The sequence below is a fragment of the Agelaius tricolor genome, unplaced genomic scaffold (assembly GCF_023055355.1).
Source record: "Agelaius tricolor isolate 1412-34295 unplaced genomic scaffold, bAgeTri1.0.p SCAF_4, whole genome shotgun sequence".
NCBI classification, from domain to species: Eukaryota; Metazoa; Chordata; class Aves; order Passeriformes; family Icteridae; genus Agelaius; species Agelaius tricolor.
In genome coordinates this window covers 31,197,785-31,220,026 of record NW_027269264.1, presented here as the reverse complement: position 1 = coordinate 31,220,026, position 22,242 = coordinate 31,197,785, and the positions used below count along the sequence as shown (strand labels likewise).

Here is a 22,242-nt window from a genome sequence, read left to right as displayed (position 1 = left end):
TTATTATGAGTGTATTGCTCTCACCTTCATTCTGTGAACCAAGTAAACCAAAATGCCTTCGTATTGTTCAAAATTTAAACCTAGATACTATCACAATGCTTAGCCCTTAGTCTGTTTGCTTTAGACCCATAAATGTAATTTTGTGTTAGTTTTAAGCAAAGAAGCTGTAATGCTACCTCACTGTATTAATAAGATAATAGTCATTTGGATTTCTTCTATGAAGTTACAAAAACTACAAGATAAGAAAAAGCTCTTTTGAAGACTTAACTCCAAGTAATAGATCTGTAATCAAAAAGGTTATTGTTGCACTTTGTTTAAATGTGTCTGTGTCTATAGATTCTGTATTTTATCAGTACTGAGAAATTATACAGTGGTCACTACAGGTGTTCTACTATGTGAGTGAAAATGGACTTGCATCTAAACATGTACTTCTGGCATTTCTTACCTATTTCTAATAGTTTGCTTTCAAACATTTATTCTGTAGAATTCTTCTACAAGAAAAAAACCTTTAAATGTGCATCAATAATAAGTGAAATCACCTTCAGGTAAGAAAAGTTTGATTGGACACCACTGGAAGTATGAAAATCTATTCCTCCTTCTACTTTAAAAGTAGAACAGAGACATTTCAGCTAATGTGCTGTCTCAAACAGTACCCAGTAAAAATAATGTGTTTAATTTTTCCAAAGTCTCAAAGCTGTATTTACAAAAAAAAATTGTTTTAAGTGAATTTTGAAGGGTAGCTTCTCTGAGGCAAGACATTTAGGTTTTTGTGTATTTTACGTTTCTCTCAATTGGACATGAATAATTTTCATGTTGCCATTTCAATAAAATAATTTCCTGCCTGTCAGATTTATCTCATTTGTTCACATAGTATATCACCCTGCAGCATCCTTGATGAGTCCTTAATGAAAAAATTTATTTCAACTGGATCAAGTAGTTGTCAAAATGGAGTGACACAGACTGCTCTATGCCTGACATAGTACCCTCTAACTGATGTGAAACAACACAAGTGACTAGAACTACAAGAACTTTGCCAAATGATGGATAGCTGGGAAGACATGTAAGAGAAAGCAGATTATTACTTACACAGAAATTAATGCTGATAAGAGTACCATGATTAATTACCATAAAAATTAAATTACCATAAAAATTGCTATACAATAGGAAGCAGTGCCAGGAAAGAAACTACCAAAATATATTTTTATATCAAAGGAGGCTCATAGTTAGTAGTGCTGCAAACATCAAGTATTGAAAGACAGTGCACAAATGAGACTACAGAAAGTAATGTCTCAGTCTCAGAAGCTGTCTATGAAACACCATGATGGCAGACAATTGCCAGCTGAGGGCTGGCTGGAGGCAGCAGCTTTACCCAGCTTGTCATGGGCAGCATCTTGCTCAAGCCACTGTCAGCCTGTGCTGGGACTGACCCAGCAGACAGAGCTGGACATTTAAGCGTAGCCTGGAAGCTGGGGAGGAGTGCCCAACAGATTGCTGTGGCCATCTCTTGTGAGAATATCCTCAGTTTCTGGAATCTGATACACTGTCCCATCCCAGCTTCCATTCTGTCTAGGAACTTGAAAAGAAAAGGAAAAGCTGAGTCTTTGTTATCTCTCAGTTTTGCATGTTACACTTGGTAAAACCATAAATAATTTAAAAAAACCCCCAACATTCCTCACTATCCAACTCCCTCTCAATGCACAATGTAAAATAAACAACTATAACCAATTACATGTTCCCAGAATTTCTCTGGCCAAAATCACATTTTTAAAATCTGAAATTTCCCTTTTCTTTCGCATAGTAAATATCACACTCAGTCTGTACTCAGACTCAGGCATTCAAAAGTTAACAGCATACAAATAATACCAACTACTTGATAAACTAGAATACAATCAATCACAGCTTTAAACGTCCTAAATTTTGTCATATACGCCTACATCATCACTAACTATTGTGTGACTCACAGCAGCCTTGACAAAAGCATGAAATAGAATTGCTAGTTTTACAAACCTCTCAGTAAAATAAAACCACCTATTGAAGTGGCCACTTCATATAATGTCATTTTCATCACTGCAGATAACATAAATGAAGCCAATTAGTTCACTTCCTACATCTGGTTCTCTATTCAACTTAAACGTTGAAGTGATAAAAGATGTAATGCGTTTTGCCTGAAAGTTAAAAACAGAGGCCCTCACAACTACTAAAATATTGCATTAAAAATTTTAACATCCTGACCATTGCCCTCTTGAGCTTTAAGATTTATTATCATCATAACTTACTGGGAGTTTCAAATTTTTTGAAATGTTAACAAAAACATTGTAGGCAGGTATGACAAAGGTATTTTAGCAGGAAAATCTCAGATATTTAACTGAAATGATACAATAGGATCATACATTCATAGTGTAAATGTGTTTATTGTCTATTTACAGTCAATTGTATATTTATACTCATAATGCAGCATTTCAGTTTCTTAATGTAGATCAATTGAAAAATTGATATGTGATCCATAAATAAGGCAGAGGAAAAATATTGTGATTTTAAATTAAATAATGTATTCAAGATGTCTACAAGGAATGGTAGAAGTAAATTGGTTGCATAATCAAATGCCCATAGAACAAAAATATCCATCTATGTTGTATTAGGTCTTTTCATGGGTATAGTATGATTGGTTTTCCTTCCCTCCGAAAAACACAAAAACATGTTCAAAATCTTTTTTTATATTGCTTTTCACATTCTATCCTTCTTCTGAGATAGATATGCATTTCAGAGTACATTCTACTCTACAAAGTGATCCCTAATATTAAGTGAGGAATAATACAGCAGCTTTTTATCTGTATTATTTTATACCTGGGTAAATATCACAAGCAGACCCTGGGGAGTGTCCCATGGTATTATCTACAGCATCCTGTGGCGACAGGACTGGCTGGAGGGGCTGGATTGCAAGACAGTCATTCAGGATGTCCTGGCCAATCTCTGAGCTTGATCGCAACTGAAAAACAACAGATAAAAAGGAGAAATTATAACTAAACATGGACAAAAGAAAGGAAATAATCACAAAAATCTTAAGACAGTGAAAAATTAAAATGAAGAAATGTTGAGGTTGGAGAAAGAAATGGAGCACAATCAGAAACCTTCCCTTTTAAATCATCATTAATACCATTCTTTCAATCTAGCAGGCACTTTTTGAATCTGAGGAAGAAAACACTTCCAGATGCTTAACAAGACTATACTTAGGACAAGCACTACTTATACAGGTAGGATCTTGCACAGAAGGACTTCAGTGGTCTTTTGTCACAGACTGCAAAAGAGAGGAGTGGCCTAGATAATGAGTATTGAAGATTTATCAAATGTCTGACATGCTTGTACCAGCAGAGGGGTCCTATAATGGATACAAATATTTTCATGCTGGTTTAATGCCCTGAACTGCCTCACCATAGGACCAGATGAGCAGAGGTGCTCATAACACTGGAAATGAGTGACTGGGAGAAACCACTTAGGAGAGATAATATACGGGCAAGTGGAAATAGGACCACTTCAATATGGACTAAAGTTGTCTTGAGACACCATTCTTATACAGACTAGGACTATATTTGTTTCACATTACTGCAGAACTGAGAGTGCTCTGTCATGGCTGCAGCACCCTAACAAGGATGGTGTGGCTGTACTGCCAAACTGCACCTGGAGGTTTAGGACAGATTATGGATGCTGCTGCAGGCTGCTGGGACTGATGCCTGTCCTGATCTGCTGCCTGATGTTAATGTTATATATAAAAAAAATTGTCTGTTCCTTTAAGTCATTTTGTTTCCATTTAAAAGCCTGGAAAATGAAGGTCTGTGCTTACAAGCATGTTGGCTACTGCAATGGCTGAGATGCCCATAAATATCCTGTCACGTCATCCAGGTTCGTGCAGCATGATGGAAAAAACCCTGACCTAGTGCACTTGGATGTGCTGCACTTTCCCAAGAAGAAAATCTCACAGAGGCCACTGAGGCTTCTCCTCTCTTGTTTGGTGCCATGGGGGCTGAGCAGGTAACAGTTAACTAGAAGACAGCCTAGCACATCTAAACAACTCCTAAGGGGAGGAAGAGGAACCAAAAGACAAATTTCTGCACATATTATACTCAGAAATTAATCACAGAATAGTTTTCATTTGAAGGAACCAAGTCCCAGTGCCCCTGCCACAGGCAGAGGCACCTTCCACTAGATCAGGCTGTTCAGAGCACCATCCAACCTTGCATTGAACACCTCAGGGCCAGGAAATGAAGAAAGAAAAGTAAGAGGAAATGATTCTTAACGCAACTATAAAAAGACCCATTGCCACAAGATGACCCTTGTGCCACAAAGTGCTGATAAACACTCAAATTACCAAATATTACCAACAAACACTCAATATACCAAATATTTTGATAATATGCACTACTGTAAAACCATGGCAACTGAGTGAAGAGTTGGTCTTGCACCTCCTAAACACCCAGCCCTGTAGCTGGAGATAGCCTGTGATACCTATGCATACACTCTGCATGCTGGAGATTTCTTCTCTTAAAAACTTAACCAGCCATTATTAAGCCCAGAGGTACACTACCTCTGTGAGGTACATTTGCTCTTCTAGAACTGTAGGAAGGGGGAGAATGGATGGGGAAGAGGGAGAAGTGAAGAAATACCCTGACAAATGATTGTGTTTATTATCCATATTTACAATCTGTTGTAAGCAGAAACATTTCTCCCACTTTGGTACATGCCATTTTCTGCTGTTATCCAGTAATTGTGCTAGGTTTCCTGCTATCACTAGTAACATGGCTTTTTCTCATTAAACTCAATGCTTGTGAAATTAAATGTCAAATATATCCTCATTCAAATCGTTACACTACATTATCAATAAGCCTTATGTGAATTTAAATTTCTAGGGAATCTAAAGTGAATATAATATGAAAAATCTGACTTCTATAAAAGAATCAGGATTCTATCATACAGAATACACAATCACAGAAGATGCCTGTGTAAAGTTGTCTGAATTATTTTAGGAAACAGATAAATTTTCTATATCAGATGGCACTCACAGATAAAACAGTGAGAAAAACAAGAAAATGAGAGTTAAGTATTTACACATTAGTTACAAGAATTAAGTAATTATTTTAAAATAAAATATGCAACCACCTATTTTACAGATTTTTCTAATTTGCACTGCTCAGGAATCTTGCATTTGCATATTCTTTGGTATTTAGAACAAATCTATCATGACAATCTGTGCTGGCATAAATTTTCTGGCTTTTCAAAACTTATAAAAATGAAGAAAACCTAGGATCATCAACAGAATACCAAAAATAGAGAAAGAAACACTGTGAGACAGCTGTGATCTGATTTCTGAGGATAGTTCCTATTTCATGCATTGGCTATGGTTGCTTAGTATTTTCAATCACAAGCTCTAGAAATACAATCACAAGTCAGAAAAGGGCATAATCCAACACACTATACCAGTCAAATAGTTTTACATATTTCACAGAAAACTTATTAATTTTTTAAACTTAATTAAATTTTGTAACTGAAAGCAATGTCTTGCATTGTGACAAATGCAGGGAAATTGGGGCTATGATTCTTCTTTAATGTGTCAAGAAATACAGAACCGACAATGAAAAGACTAATTATCTTAAAACCAAGTAAAAACCACAAACCATTCACTGCAACTGTAAAACTTTTTTTTTCAGTTGAAAAAGCTATAAAGGAGAAATAATAATTGACCAGCTATAACTGCTGCCATCCATTTCTTGCTCTGTTCTAACAACACTGTATTTCTTTTCCAGCCTGGACTGCAGACTTACCATCCAAGTGTGTAAAAGGAAGCTGACACTCTCCTTGACTTCTATATGAATTGTACCCCAGCACAGATCTCCCAGCACTGTGACAGAAATACGTCACTTCCCCATGACCATCTTGCTCTTTCATGATCACTCAGCTGAGCACCAGTACAATCATGCTGGGACTGAAAACTTGGCAATCTGTTTTTGAGAACTGTATGGCCATGGAGTTACCTCACTGACTGGTGAAATCAATAACTGACAAGTCTGACATGGTAGGCACAGCCACCTTCTGTGTGCTGGAATGTAACCTAAATTTATGGCTGATCCAAGTGCAAGTTAACAATCAATTGCTTTACTCACCTAAAACTCCCCTGTATTTGATATTTGGTCCAAATAATAGTTTTTGAATTTAATAGCTCAATTTATGGTAAGACTTGTGATGTTTTGTATTTGGGAATACAGAAGCCCTTCCATTATCACAATGTGGAAGTTTTTTCTAATATACAAAACAAATAATATTTCAGTCATAGTTTACAACTGTTTTACTTATGTGAAAATCAGCTAATGTTAACTGCCTTTCAGAACAATGGATGGACGTTCTACTCCTGTACATTTTGTATATGAATAAGCAATTACCCAAATTAAATGAACCAAGCACAAATAATTAGAAGGGTGTAAGACTCTCATTCCTCAGTTTTCAATTGCATTACATTTGAGTTCAAAAAGCAGAGGCATGCTGTTGATTTGATGCATGACTTAATCCCAGAGAAAATGTCTCCTTACAAGAAAAGATAATTTAAAAAATTTTTCTCTCACTAATGTGTGTTTCATTTGAGATCTGCATGTTTATTTACCACCTGACTAGTTTCTTCAGCATTGCTCCTGTATAAGAGAAGTCAAACACCATCAAGGAGAACATACGATAGGTGTGTTTATGAATGCACTTATAAGAAAAGAGGCAGTATAGCTTGAGACATCCTAAACCACACAAAAAAGTTCAGTAACTTCAAAACCTGCCTGTACATATTCAGATTAATTCGATTAATTCTTCAGTAAAGTCTAGACACTGTCAGTCATTCAAACATGCCAGTTATCTCATCAAATCATAACATTTTAAGTCTTGCTTACATAAACATGTGCTTAATATACATGCATGTTGTGCAAATACTGAGTAAAGTATTTACATATGTAAGTGAGGCATTAGTTATAGTCTATTTATTTTCATGCAGGTTAGATGTGTGTCTGCCATGTCTAAAACTAGCAAAAAAAACCCCTAAATACTGGTATGTTTTGTTGACAGGAATTTTTTACACTAACTGTAATCGTTCTATAGATCTGTTTTTGTTTTGTGTATAAAGACAAGGAGGAATTTCTGCTATTCACATAGTCTGTGTATTAAGTTTACTAATGTCAAGTTCAAAGTAGGTAGTTTTTACTCATTTTCATTGTCTGTAATTTAAGCTGTCATTGCGAGAGCAAAGCACAACCTATCTACACAGGGCCACATTGTACTAACTTTTCTGTAGGAGTACCTGTAATTTAATATTTACTTGTACAGTTAGAGTAAAATTATGTCCTGCTGGTATCATGACATTGAGAGTACACAGATGTCACTGCTAGAAAATTTTAAATTTATGAAGCAATGCTGTAAGCCAGTGTTTACTCATATTATGTTTTTTCTTGCTGGATACAGATCATCCTTTTACTCACAAAGATCAGCTTCAAGGTCCAGCACTTTCTTGCAAAGTACTAAACCTTTCTGACAACAGACACTGACACAGAATCAATAAAAATTGTCCTAATCCTTGCCTCTGCAGTCTACAGATATCTTGGGGCAATGAAGCAATGCAGACAGAAGGGATTTCTCTGTACCCTTTGTTTTCAGGGAGTCATCTGTGCAAGACTTCTAAAAATAAATGTTCTGCTAATTGTCTACCACAGCTTTCAGATATGCATCTGTGTGTGTGTGTGTGTGTGCGCTACTTTTCCCTGCCTTTAGATCCCATTTCAATTAAACATTTGGCCAGAAAAAACAATAAAAATCAAGCTCAACTAGCCCACCTGCACAGCAGTGACGTTAGGTTCTATGCAAGAAATAGTTACTTTTGCAACTCTCAAAGTTTTACTATATTGAACATTTGAGTTCAATATAAAAATGGTTTCCATCTTCATGTTCTAGCATAAATCAGGAAAACACATAAAAAATGTTTTTCAGCGTCTTGCATTAAAAATCAAAAAGACCTGAAACCTACACAATTAGGTAACCTTGGCAAATTTCAAGTAAAAAAGAAATTCTGATTTTAAAGCAATATTATAAGAGGAAAACACTGTTGCATTAAGATTAATAATATTAAAATGAATTCTGCTTTTATTATGTATAGAAAAGAGAGTTTTCTTTTGGTTAGTATTATTCTAATTTGAGGAATATTTTGCATTAAATCTCTACTAAAACAATACAGACTACCAAGAAGGGAAAAATTGCAGCTGGGACAGATCTGAAAGGAAACTTCTAATTAAAAAAAAAGCCCTGCAAATCTTACTTTAAAAAAGGGAAGTACAGTTAGAGTGAGTGCAATGGCCTTTTTCTAAAATAAACAAAAAAGCCACAGTCCAGTTGAAAATTGAAGAGCAGTCATACAGATGTTTGAATACATACACACACACACACACACACACAAATACACACACACAAACACACACATATATTACCTCTCTTCCTATCCCACATCAAGTTGTATCAAATCTGAAATGTTATACAAATTATACCTATGGCCCTTTTTATTTCATCCTCTTTTTCAGGCAGTTCCAAGAAGCTTGTAGCTGATTTTATATGTGAACATCAGTCTAATAGCTGACCAGTTCAATTCAAAAAGCAGGAAAAACCTACTGTTTCGTGCCAGGCTGATTCGGGAATATAGCTATTATACAATATTGCTAAGCATCCATTTTTCCAAGTAAATGCAGTCTGACAAAGAAAATACTTCTACTGCAAAATTATTTGCTTTCTTGTACTAAAAATACATCTGTTTGGTAAATTTTCACTTAATGAGAGGAAAAATGTGTAAAATAAACACATACTTATCCACCAGGTTCTTCATTTAGCACAAACATATTTTTCTCCTTATCACAGATTACCAAAAATTGCCATGGTAATCTGTAGATTGATAATGTCAACGATTGTTTATACAGAAAGATTGTTTATACAAATATACATTTGTAATTTTTTTTCTTTAACTGCAGCATCCTTTACATAACACTGGCCTTCACTTTAAATATTGAATTCTGTATTTATCTCCATTTGAACGTAAATGCATGCATGTACCAGGTCATACATGAAAATACTGTCTTCAAAATAATCTCTTGAAGAGAGTCTAGGATTAGAACTGAAAAGCTCTACTACTCTGCTTTCAAGAGGTCAAAATCATTAGCCTTCAGCCATATGACTTCTACTTTTGCAAAGATTCTTCAAGGCATTCCTGTACATTTTCATTGTCTGCGAATTGTCTGTTTAGTGTGCTACATGGCAGCCAGATGGGAATTTTCTAACATGGATTTGACTATTAGAGAGCAGGCATTCTTTAGTGCAGTGTGCTGGTCACTCAGGAGATTCTTCCTCCAGCTGAGTGTCCTGAGCATCACGTAAACAGAGTGTTTATTGTACACACCAATCACACATTCTTCAGCTATCCCCACTGGCTAGATGTTTATGTATCACTTTATTTTACACAGCTCTACACCTTATCAGAAGTCCTTATAGGCTCTCTGGGACCTTCTTTGGCAGTTTTCAATGTTCCATATCCTTTTTATGTGGCTCGACCCCCTTTTTTGTGTAAGTGCAATATCATTGTTTTGCATAACTTCTGCTTCGTCAGCAGAGCTCAGTGGCATACTGATTGCATTTTGTGTGGCTTCTGTTTGCCTAAATTACATCCTTCATCTATTTCTCCAAGGCTGTGTTGTTCTATTCTCCTTATCAGAGTTAAAATGCTGCTCTGTTCTGCTGTCTTTATCAGGCAAGACAATGATGTGAAGTGCTAGTTAGGCTAGCACTGCTAACTTTCTGAGTTTCTACTGTCTCTGATTTACTGTGGGGCACTTCTGTGTCAGGTTGGGTTTTTTGTTGTTGTTAAAGCCATGATTCAGCCCTCATCAAATGGGCACTGCAAGCGAGGCCAATATATGGCTGCTTCAGGAGCAGTACTGAGGACTCCATAATCAGCACCTGCCAATGCAGCTGCCCAAATCCAGATCCATCAGTGTGAAATCACAGACATCTCACCCTGGAACAGGAACCCTTGTTGAGGACAGTACTAAAGACTTGAAGGGTAAATATGCTGGTATCAGGGTGCTGAACTGCAACCTCCTAGGTACCCTGTGCACAGTTTAAATCTTGCTTGCTCAGACCCTGGTGTTGCTTAAGGAGCATAATGAACAGGACAATGCATTCAAAGCCCAGACTGAAGTTTGATAGGCTAATGAGAATCATAGAATCATTCAGGTTGAAAAATACCAGTATGACCACCAAGTCCAAGTGTAGACCCAGCACTGCCAAGCCCAACCACGGAGTCTCTCTACCAGAAGAAAGATTTCTGCTCTATCAAGACCATGTTCATGCATATAGAGTTGCAGGGAAGTGAAGACAATGAAATAGAGAAAACGATATTGTTTGATATCAAAAATGGACCTGAAGAACATGAAATGCTGTGAGCATGAAATTGTTTATAGAATTTTGAGACAATCTGGGTTGGTTTCCTTTTTTTTCTGTCATGGGTGTTAACGTAATAAGGTTGAGAGCACTTAGTTTTTCTTTCTTATGCACTTTTCAACATGTCACACTGCCAGAGCTCACAGGAGTATAAGGTCAGGACAGAAACCAAGTGCAGGAAGGAATCAGTATACGGAAAAACAAACGTTAACCAATAAGTAAAATGAACCAACAATCTCCTGGTTATAAAACAGCCACAGATGTCAGAACACCAGGAAAACCACTGGAGGATTTCAACTTTTCCTTCTCCCTGGTGAGCAAAGTTCTAAATGTAGTGCTGGCAAAGCATGTCCCCCACAATGGATGTTCCTTGAGAAGTATGCCTTGCACATCCCACCTCAGCACGCTCCGCTGCTGCTACAGGGGTACACAGCTTTCAGAGTCTCTCTTCCTGTGTCTCACTGACCACGCTCAAAAGAACTGGTCACTCCTAGTCTCAACAGTTTTCCAGCAAATTCTATGATTAAATTCCTTAAACACTGCTGCCCATTCATAATCCCTTTTTGCAAACATGCCTTTCATGAAAAATTGCTGAACGCCATGGTGTCTGATTTATATTTCATTCTGAAGACAGGAAGTAAAGGGATTGAAGTTAGGGATTAAAACACTTACTCCTTACTGCATTTTCTTCTGCAGAATAGTTTCTTAGTTGCCATGGGCACTGCTCACTGACCCCGTGGCCCTGAATACACTTCTTTTTGCATTGGTGACATCTTTTAAGTGGATGTCATAGAGAACAAATGAGGGAAAATGTCCTTATTTTCAACTGCTCTCAAAGCAAGAAAATAGGTTTGCTTCTCTTTCAACCCATTCTCCCGATTGCAGTTTAAACAGTGAAATCTGAACAAAGAGTCTGAAGAAGGTCAAGCAAAAACTGAAAGACGCAGAAGCCACTTATCTCATATGGTAGTATGTTTGCTCCGCATGAGGAAGGTGTTCACAAACAGAGCAGGTCTTCCAGATTAATATAGTCACATAATGGAAACTGTTACTGGTAATTAGCTTAGTGCCTGAATGACCTGAAACACCAGTGGTGTAATGCTCTAACCCTCCTTGGCTCCCACATTCCTCATCAATTAAACATTCTGAGTTAGAAAAATATTAAAAAAAAATAATTTCATTCATGTAAGAAACACAATAAGCACCATGTTTCTTGAGTTGCAAAAAAGCTTAGTTCAAATACAGAGAAAGAAAGAAAGAAAAAGTTGGAAAGCTGTCATTAAATTAACAAACAAATATACTAGCTAAAAAATATAGCAAAATATACTAGCAAAATATACTAGCTAAAAAAAATCCCCAGACACTGTTTTCTTCTTGTGTAATTCACAAAATCTAAAGACTGGTATAAAATTTTGGTTTTTTCTAGAATCTTTAAGCAAACTGGTAGCTTTGTCCCTTGTGTGGTAAAACCAGTATGTAGTCACAATAAAAACCCTGTTTCTACTGTGCTGTAAAAGAATTAAAAAATGAACTATCATGAGGTATGCAGCTCTGTAAGAGGCAAAGAGGTCTGTATTATTTTGAATAACATAATTGCTGACATAACCCATAATAGGAAGCCAGAAAATCTCTCAAAACCTTATAGAAATTCCCGTGTTAACCTTTTGAAAACACCTCTATGTCTTAGTTCCAGAGAAATATTGTTCAATAGGAGAAAATCATGTCTTAAAACAATTGGGTTTTCTCCCATTTCTTGTTTTCATTGTAGGGTGGACAGGTTTATATACCATACTATGGGCTGGGCTGAGAAGTGTTTGAGAGCAGCCCTGTGGAAAAGGACATGGTAGTGATGGTTGACAAAAAACTCAGCATGAGCTGTCATTGTGTGGTCACAGCCCAGAGAGCCACACGTGTCCTGGGCTGCATCCAGAGCAGGGTGGGCAGCAGGGCCAGGGAGGGGATTCTGCCCCTCTGCCCTGCCCTGCTGAGACCCCACCTGCCGGGCTGCATCAGCTCTGGGTGCCAGCACAGGAAGGACATGGACCTGCTGGAGGGAGTCCAGAGGAAGCCACCAATTTCCTCAGAGGATAGGAACACCTCCCCTACAAAGACAGGCTGAGGAAGCTGGGGAGAGGAGAGGAGAGGAGAGGAGAGGAGAGGAGAGGAGAGGAGAGGAGAGGAGAGGAGAGGAGAGGAGAGGAGAGGAGAGGAGAGGAGAGGAGAGGAGAGGAGAGGAGAGGAGAGGAGAGGAGAGGAGAGGAGAGGAGAGGAGAGGAGAGGAGAGGAGAGGAGAGGAGAGGAGAGGAGAGGAGAGGAGAGGAGAGGAGAGGAGAGGAGAGGAGAGGAGAGGAGAGGAGAGGAGAGGAGAGGAGAGGAGAGGAGAGGAGAGGAGAGGAGATGGCCTACAGGGAAGCTGGAGAGGGACACTCTTTCAGGAACTGTATTGATAGGCAAGGGTGACTTCAGCTTAAAACTGAAAGAAAGTGTGTTTAAATTAAATGTCAGGGAGAAATTCTTTATTGTGAGGGTGGTGAGACATTGGGATAGGTTGCCCAGAGAAGCTGTAGACGCCCCATCCCTGGAAGAGTTCAAGACCAGGCTGGACAGGGCTTTGAGCAACCTGGTCTAGAGGGAGGTGTCCCTGCCCATGGCATGGCACTGAAATTAGATTTTCTTTAAGGCCCCTTCCAGGCCAAACCATTCTATATTCTATATGCATTATGTGTTACAGGCCTCTAAGAGAGAAAAAGTGAACTTATAGAAAAGGAATATAAAATAACTAGGCTTCAGAAGAATTCAATTATTAAGATCTGCCTCTAAAGGTGAGGATTTTATATTCCCTTTTTGCTAATATGGAGGTTGCACAGTGAGAGAAGAAGAATATCTATAACATCTTTATAAGCAAGGTGTAAAGCCCCCTCAGTTCAGATGGGAACCCTCATCAAGCTCAGCAGAGACCACTTGGAAAGGGAATGCCAGTAATTGCTTTGGCCAGATGATTTAAATCCTTATCCCATTGCTTTGAGTGTGCTTCACACCTAGTATGGACTGTCTGCCCTGCTACTGGCCTCTATCACAGTGTGAAGTAGGAGTGGATATGGCTGAGGTGTCATCCTGCCTGCTTCATCTCAGCAGTGCAGTCTATCACCATTTTTCTTATTGTAATCAGGAATAGTACTCCGAAAAGTTCCTACCATTGCTAGCCCATCAATCTTGGAAGAGCAATAAATGCAACAGGGAAGAAATAATGCATAAATAGCACCAGGATTAGAGAAATTCTGATTGCCTTCTGTGCTTTATTCCTGCACAGAAAAATAACACCTGAAAAAACTTCCTTCCAGTCAGATATCATAGGAACAAATGATGGTAGCATCCATCTTGATTTGTGATTGGGATAATGCTTTGCTAACTTCTCGAGACTGTCTCTTCAGACATCATTTCACATTTACTGACCAATGTAGGAAGAAATAAATCAATCTAGAAGCCCAGCACATAGCTCTTATCTTCTTCAGTCTCACCACTCCCTCCATTCCTTAGTGATTTGGTACATGTACCATGTAAACTACAATTTGTAAAAATCTTGATCATGTCTAGATAATTTTCAGAAATATCCTTTGGACCGCTTTTCCTGAAGCTATGCCTCTATGATATTTTATTTCTGTCAGAGAGAGTACAAAAATTCCAGAAAAATAAACATAATTCCTGTGTTAGGCTGAAAGTAAGTAGTGACATAGGAGTATCGCTGAGTATCCGCTGAGGTGTTAACCTATCTGGTCAGTTGAATCTTTGTATGGGTTCCTCCAGACCCATTTAAATGATCTAAGATGGTACAGGTTTACAGGACAGACAGCTTTTAGAGACAGTTGTCAGGTAAGCATTCAAAGGGTTCAAAGCTTGTCTAAGTAATATATCTGACCCATAAATAAATTAAATAAAAGCACCAGGACATGATCTGGTCACTTAGAACTGCCAAGAAATCACAAGCTGGTCAGCTGAATAAAGAAATTATTTGGTATAAATCATCCTTCAATTCAAAGTCCAGACTAAGACTTTGCTAAGACACTCCCTTTAGCTGGTCTTGTTTATGTCAACTGTTCAAATTATCTCTTCCTTTTTTCACAAAGATGGAGCTAACTAGCTGTATCTTTAATTATTTCACTTTCTTTTAATTTCAAAGAAACAATATTTTAAATCTGTCAGTTTCAGGGGTTTTTTTTGGCAGGACAGATAGCCTTAAAGTACTGTTATATATGACAATGGTTATTCACTGGTATAGATAAAATTAAAACCATCCAAAAGCATAGCCACTGCATTGTTCACTTGAGGAGATCAATGTTACTAAACTGATTTTATCTTTGCCTAACAGCTGCACAAATTCAGAACTTTTTGTCCTCTTAAAATTATCTCTCATCTGTTTGAAAATGCACTTTTTAAAAAGAGAAAACCTTTAAGAAAGGCAATAGATATTCATGACAAGATCTACAAAGCCAGTGGAGAGTCCATTCCATTCCATTCACAGTGGAAATTGCACTTCAGTATTTGAAAGTGAATTAAATATTTTCTTCAGATTTACAAACACAGATTTCTTCAGCATGACTGATACAGAAGTAGCAAATTACTTTTCCTGGTATACTTGAATGGAAAAGACAATGATGCCATACTTGTACAAGGCTGAGTGCTATCTTACACAACAAATAGATCTTCATGAAGACCATAACAGTGGTATTGACCTTCTTTACAGACTTCAAACCCCTGGGTCTCTCTCACAAAGAAGGCTGAGGGAGCTGGGCCTGTTCACCTTGAGAAGAGATGACTGAGAGGGGATCTGTTCAACACTGTATGTCTCTGAAGGGAGGGTGTCAGAGGCTTTTCTCACCAGTGCCACACAATAGGACAAGAGGCAACAGGCAGAAACTGATGCACAGGAAATTCCACACCAGGAACACCACGAAGAACTTCTTCACTGTGAGTGTGACTGAGCACTGGGACAGGTTGCCCAGAGAAGCCAAGGAGTCTCCCTCGTTGGGAATATTCAAGAACTGTGCAATGTGCTCAGGGATGACAGAGCAGGGAGGTTGGACCAGATGACCACTGTGGCCCCCTCCAAACTGTGCTTATGTGATCCAGCAGCATGGGATCTGGATTTTGTTAATGATACAATATGGACAAGATAATGAGTAAAATTATTCTAAGGATATGCGTAGAACAGAGCAACATTTTACTCTTATCAAGGACAGAAGAACAGAACAGCACAGCCTTGGAGAAATAGATTAAGGATGTGACTTCACAAATAGAACCCATGCAAAACACAAGCAGGATGCCAGCTCAGCTCTGCAAGGCTAACAAAGCTGAAGTTATGAAAAAAATTATATTGCACTTACTGAAAAATGGGGGCTGAGGAACAGCCCAAGAGGACATGGGACATTGAAGACAGACCCCAAGGAAACTATGAGGACTTTTGACAAGAGATGAGACTACGTAAAATAAAGTAAAACAGATACATCCAGTAAGGGGGGAAAGCTAATGCATATGTGATCATTTCTGTAAGATAAACACCCTGTTTACCCGACACGCAGGCATTCAATTGGAGACAGGATCCTCCAGGTGTCCAGCAACTGCCTGCTCCCTAATACTCAAAACTATGTTAGAAAGCTTCTATTCAGCTGCTGTGGTATCACAATGTTCCATAATTTCATTTTCATTATCTTCAATAAAAGTTTTTAGTTTTTACAAACTAAAAGAGCTATGGATTCTTCATTTTCAATACACTACCATCAGTTCACAGATGAAAGACATTTGTGCTTTACTGAAATCAAAAAAGTGTAGCCACTGAAAATAGGCTTACTTGTCTAGCCAGCTTACAAAAAAATCTTGTAAATTGTTGTCCTTTCAAAGCTGAAATGAGAACAAGATTAAAAAGAGAACACATTTCAAAAGTAATTGTAGTTGAGGGGCATGTTGTACATTAACATTCCTCTCAGCATCACTTTAATCTCTCATTTTGGGAGCTGTCTAGCTTTCATTCAGTGACTTCCTGCCTTAGATGAAATTGCATCTATCTTCCCAATGAAAAGATGAAATCCTGGCAGAGTCAGCAATTTTTCCTTTTAAAACTATGATAGCAAACACTGCTTTTTACCCCACCAAAATATTTTAAAATGACAGACAGAATATTATGATGCATAGAGATTATACCTAAAATGTTTTACTAAATATTTTCAGCATCTGTTCCCAGATATTTGCATGGTATTTGTGTAGATGTTTGCCCTAATTTTTATGAATGATTTTTTAAAATACACGAAGATGATTAAAGCAGGCATGACTATCTTTACTCTCGCATGGCTCTGCTTTCCTTTGAAGAGTAAATGAAATTTTATTGTATCCAATAAATTACTTTTAATAAATCCATTTGTGCTGGTATCTTCTTGGTATATTGGATTTCATGCCATTACCTGGTCAGATTCCCAATTAAATTTAGTATTTAGTGGATAACTAAGGGTTGGCAAGTGAAGGGGAACAGTGGCTGCATTACAGATTTCCAGAAAAATAATTTTGCCTTGTATGGTGAGTCATAGACACATACCAACAGAAGTTGCTTAAAATAATTCAGAGGTGGAAATTTACCTCTATCCCATTGCATAATCCCATCTTAGAGAGCCAAGGAAAGAGTCAAATCTTTGAAGAAACATCTACAGAATCCAGGGTGAAGACTCAGTGTAAATATTAGCACAGCAGATAAGATCCTACTCTAACAAATATACTTCATCCTGTTATTTAAGTCTAGGCAACATCAAAGATACATTTACAGGTACAGTCTTGGAGAGTCAGCAACTTAAGATGACACAATAATGTCACTTGGTATGCAGAGGGAGGTTAAACAGAGGATTAAAGCCAGTCAGGCACGATATATTAAAGGAATCCATGACTAACGGGGTGTGACAGCAAAGGGTTTCATTCTTTTCAACAGAAAAGATCCCTAGGGCTTGAAGTATTAGTCCACTGTGCCTTTATCACCATGGAATTTTTATGGTTATTTTTATGGTTGTTTTTGATGAATTCACATTTTCATAACTACCTTTTTGGCATTAAGCCAATTTTCACTTTTAATTAAATCCATAAATAACCTTAATTCTTCATTAAAATTTGTTGTTCTTATTTTTCATAATTATTACTGTCAGGAAATATTTCAAATACCAAAGCATAATGTTAGTTAGTAATTATAACTTTACAAAGGTCCAGTAACTACCTATGTTGTACCTTGCAAACATTATGCCAGTGATTAATAGGAGCCATGATGAAAATGCTCAAAAAGAATTTCCTTAGGTAGCAACTCAGCTCCTTAGAAATGCACTTATACATATAAACAGTTGATGATTCATGGACTTGACAACCACAGGGAATCAGCATTGTGAAATATCTTGGTAGTATTGGAAGTATCTGGAATAATGAAATACAATTTACAGTTTAGTCCCACATGCTGCCCTCAAAATCCATCCTTCCATCTGAGACTGGCCATTATTTTGTAATACTGTGTTTTTACCAAGTGGCAGAATTTGAAACCAAGAATTTATGTTTGCAAAAATGATTTTTGCTTGCCTTGTGTTTGTTAAGTGATTAACAACTACAGCAGAAAACATAAAGCATTAAACCATTAAGTCAGAGATGAAATTATCTACATACAAACCACAACAATCTATTCGCTCTTTTTTATCATTTAAAGCCTGAAATCAACCGAAGTACTTGAAGATGCATTGAAACATCTAATATTATAACTGATTTCTTCACATAAACTTTGAACTGGTCAAGACAGCAGAAAAATCACCTTTTTCCTGACTTGTTGATCTTTGAAAGAATGGGCTTTCACATGTTTTCTCAGGGAACTGGGATCTGTGTATCGCTTAGTACATCCTGGAATCTCACATGCATAAGGTTTCTAAATAAAAAAAAAGGAAAAAAATGATAAAGCTACTGTTATATCACAGATTATTTTAACTCAAGAGAATACTTTTTGAGCCTTGGGATGCTGCAAACCACATTACTACAGAACAGAAACATTGTACATTATTACGCGCAGAAAGCTTCACAATTTGTTAGAAAAGGAAAGGATGAAGTAAAGTTTTAAAGGAAGACAAACAAAAGGAAAGTTTTCATTACAGCACCTTTCATGATTACCTTTTTTTTTCTTAGTAGTACAATGAATATTGCTAGATATACTTACAATTTTTCCACCCTCAGAGCAATCTTTGACTTAATCAGAAATTACAGTCTTTAGTGAATCAGGTAAAGAAACTGCAGTAAAGGCCCGGAAAGACTGTTTAGGATTATAGAAGGATCCGCTTCAGAAAAAGAGAACAAGAAAAAGTGTTAGTTTACTATATTACAAAGAAGGCAAGCAAAACCCCAACCAAGCATTGAATACTGAAGTTTCAAAAGTATTACACAAAAAACCCCCATTTTAATGTGAAGTACTGACTAACTCCTTCAGCTCGCATTTTCTAATAATACTTCATTTTAGAAAAATACCTATAAAATACCCTGTAATATCTTTATAGTTTTCTTAAAAGAATGCCCAATAAATCTAACTCATATAAATATCTCATATTGCCTGTTCTAAGCTGTCTGTCTTGCCTGAAGTCTTGTAGGTTCACAATACTAAGTATTAAATGAACATTAGGTCCAACTGTTTCCTGGAAGTAGCTATTCAGCAATTAAGTCACTTAAGTTCTATAAAGAATTTCTGAAAACACGTTGTGCAAATTATTAAGTTGCCAGCCATAGATTTGACTATTCAAAATGGATAATTTACTTTTTTAAACAACCATTAAATTCAAATAGCATTGTTTTAATCGTATTTCTGGACTTCCGACCTTTGGAAACTATCTCTGAGAAAACACAAAATTTCTTTTCTGAAACAGAGGTTTTAAAACAAATCTCTGCCATCACTCAAATTTACAAGGGACAATCTGTTGGCACAAAAATTTTTAAATTTACAAAATAATTTTCTCTCTTGACTTTCTGGTACATGCCCCACCTTTAACTTTTCACCAGAGAAAAGCACCTTATATTGCAGAGGGCTTCAGTTTCCCTAAAGATCAACTAAGTGGGAGAAAGCTACTGTTCTACCTGCAGCAAAGACCATGGAACCTGTGGTCTTTTTATCAACCTGCCTGGGTCCATCTTCTTGCATGCTTAGATGACTGGGTCACCTCTGAGGCAGCTCCAACAGCCCCATCAGACTGTCCACCCTCCTGCCTCTAAGGTCATGGGCTACCTGCTGCCACCAAGCTGGAGGAAAGGAGCAGCTGTTCTAATGTTCAGAGGGCTGCAATGGCACTTCTGTGTCCTTACAGTGTCCAAGTGTGTCCTCTGGTGCTTGGCACGGTCGCTGGAGTTGCTGAACGCTTTCTGGCAGCCAGGGTGCTGGCAAAGGTACGGCTTCTCACCCGTATGGCTCCTTAAGTGGATCTTGAGATTTTCTAGTCTGGAAAACGCTTTCTTGCAACCCTCAAACTAGAAAAGAGAAAGAAATTATTTGGAAGGAAAGCACACACAGTAAACTGCAACAGCAAACACTGAACAGAAAGAAGGGTAGAAGGGCATGCAGAGACCTCCAGCCAGCTACGGCTGGGTAGCTCTGCAGGGCCTGGCTTCTCAGGGTGGGTGTTACTATCCTCCTTGCATGTGGCTGAATTAGGAGGGTATGTCCTACATTTTGCAGATGGCACACTGAGACTGAAAGGGACCAGCCAGCTGAGAGTGCAGCACCTGCCTGGGAAAGGCAGCACCAGCTGAATCTCCTCCCTGCGGCACACAGAGCAAAATGGTCACTGTGAGGTTCTCAAGACTACTGCTAGCTATCCCTGTGTCAGCTCCAGGCTTCTCTGGATATTAGCAACTCAGCATAACAGAGGCATCTCTCAGAACCAGCCCAACCTACAGAACATCCTCAAAAAAAGACGAAAAAAAATTTGGATCACTTAATTTTAAGCACATCTTTTGGATTACTGCAAAAAAAGCATTACAAGTTTGAAGAATAAAGTATAACACACTACCTATAAACCAGCACTATTAAAATTAAGCTTAAGAAATTAAAGCTTGATACAGAGGATGAACCACGCTTGCTATACCATAATTGTAATTTATCCTTCCTACACATGCACTTCAGAAAATATCTCGACCCATGAAATTTTTTATTTATATTCCATCCCTTTATCCAAAACAAACCAGTGCTTTTTGGATGATCCAGTTTTGATCACTGAACATTAAATTATGCTTTTAAATAGTGTCACCTTTATGTTTACAGAGCTATAGTATGCATACAAAACATTGTTGCAACAGTAGAAATATTTTTACTTTTAAGGATATATTTTTAGAAAATATTACAGGATAAAAAAAATAAAATACACCAATATATCTTAAAATTGCCTTGATAAAAGCATCACTTTTTTTTCTAGGAAAAAGTAAAGAGTGGAGACGGCATAAAAACATGGGAGCTAAAAAACAGATATAAGAAATTAATCACAAAAGCTATGCAATTATAGAATGGTTTGGGTTGGAAAGGATCTTAAAGATCTTTTAGTTCCAACCCCCCTGCCAGGAGTAGGTAGACCTGTTAGAACAGGCTGCTCAATGCTCTATCCAGCCTTGGCTTGAATGCTTCCAGGGCTGAGACAACTTCTCTGGGCAACCTGTGCCAGGGTCTCACAGTAAATCTCTTCCTAACATCTAATAAAATTGTACTCTTTCAGTTTTGAGCCTTCAAAAACTGACCCTCAAGAACCAAAATAATTTAAGACCACATCTGTTAAAATGAGAAAGAAATCTACTGATTAGCCTATCTTATACAGACAAGTTATTATTTTGTATTAACATCATGAAAGAACAACCATACATTCTAATGACTGTAACTATGAGAATAATTTTAGTGTCTCAAGAAGTCATTAATTTTATAGGGTACAACTCAGACCAAAGAACAAGTTGTAGAAACATGATTCTGTTTTGTTTATTTTGCAGGTTATTAAACTTTGAATTTTTAAGTATGTAAATGAATTTAAACATGTAAATATTGTTTATATGGCTGTAAAATTACCATTAATTTTAGATGGGCAGAAATGTTTAAGTAAGCAGAACTGGGGAATCTTAACATACAAATTTAAGAATTATTATTTCTGAAGACTTCTGCATTGCTCAGTATAAATTGGAAGAAAGGACAGTTCTCTCTTCCCCCCACAGCCTTAAATTACTGTCTGGCATATTCACAAGGCAATATATAGATGTGTATTGCTGGAAAGGTCATTCTAGCAAAACAATCTACAAGCCTGTATTATTAAGACAACCATCCTTACTAACAGTTAATGAATGTTTCTTCTATAAATCAAATTTCTTAAAGCCTTGGGTCCTTAAGACAAAAGGAATGAAAAGATATTCTTCTCAACAACACAGAACATACTCTCTATCTGGATAAAAATATTTCAGTGAAAGTATAGCAGACAAGACAGGATCACTTATGGGGGAAAAAAAGTCAGGCAGTTGATAAATATTTTAGAAATGGGACTCATAGTTTTCTAAGGTATTAACTGTTGTAGTCACTTAAGTATATGGCATACCTTGGCATTCTGAATCTGTTTAACAGTCCCAAACATATCCTGATTAAACCAGACTTTTTGCAAATCTTACGTGAAATTAATTGTGCAATGTTTTCCTAAACTGCAATACAGAAATCAGTTACTGAGCTTCTATTTTTAC

At 37.3% G+C, this 22,242-nt stretch overlaps 1 protein-coding gene across 3 annotated transcripts in view; it reads right to left on the bottom strand.

The window, feature by feature from the left end:
• GLIS3 (GLIS family zinc finger 3) overlaps positions 1 to 22,242 on the bottom strand; it is a 155,903-nt gene that overhangs the window by 24,398 nt on the left and 109,263 nt on the right. For all 3 annotated transcript variants that reach the window (XM_071425112.1, XM_071425113.1, XM_071425111.1), the window contains exons 4-6: positions 19,846 to 20,007; positions 18,320 to 18,430; positions 2,845 to 2,986 (exon numbers count right to left, since the gene is read on the bottom strand). In XM_071425112.1, coding sequence (XP_071281213.1) covers positions 2,845 to 2,986; positions 18,320 to 18,430; positions 19,846 to 20,007 — 415 coding nt within the window. The remainder of the gene's footprint in view (positions 1 to 2,844; positions 2,987 to 18,319; positions 18,431 to 19,845; positions 20,008 to 22,242) is intronic.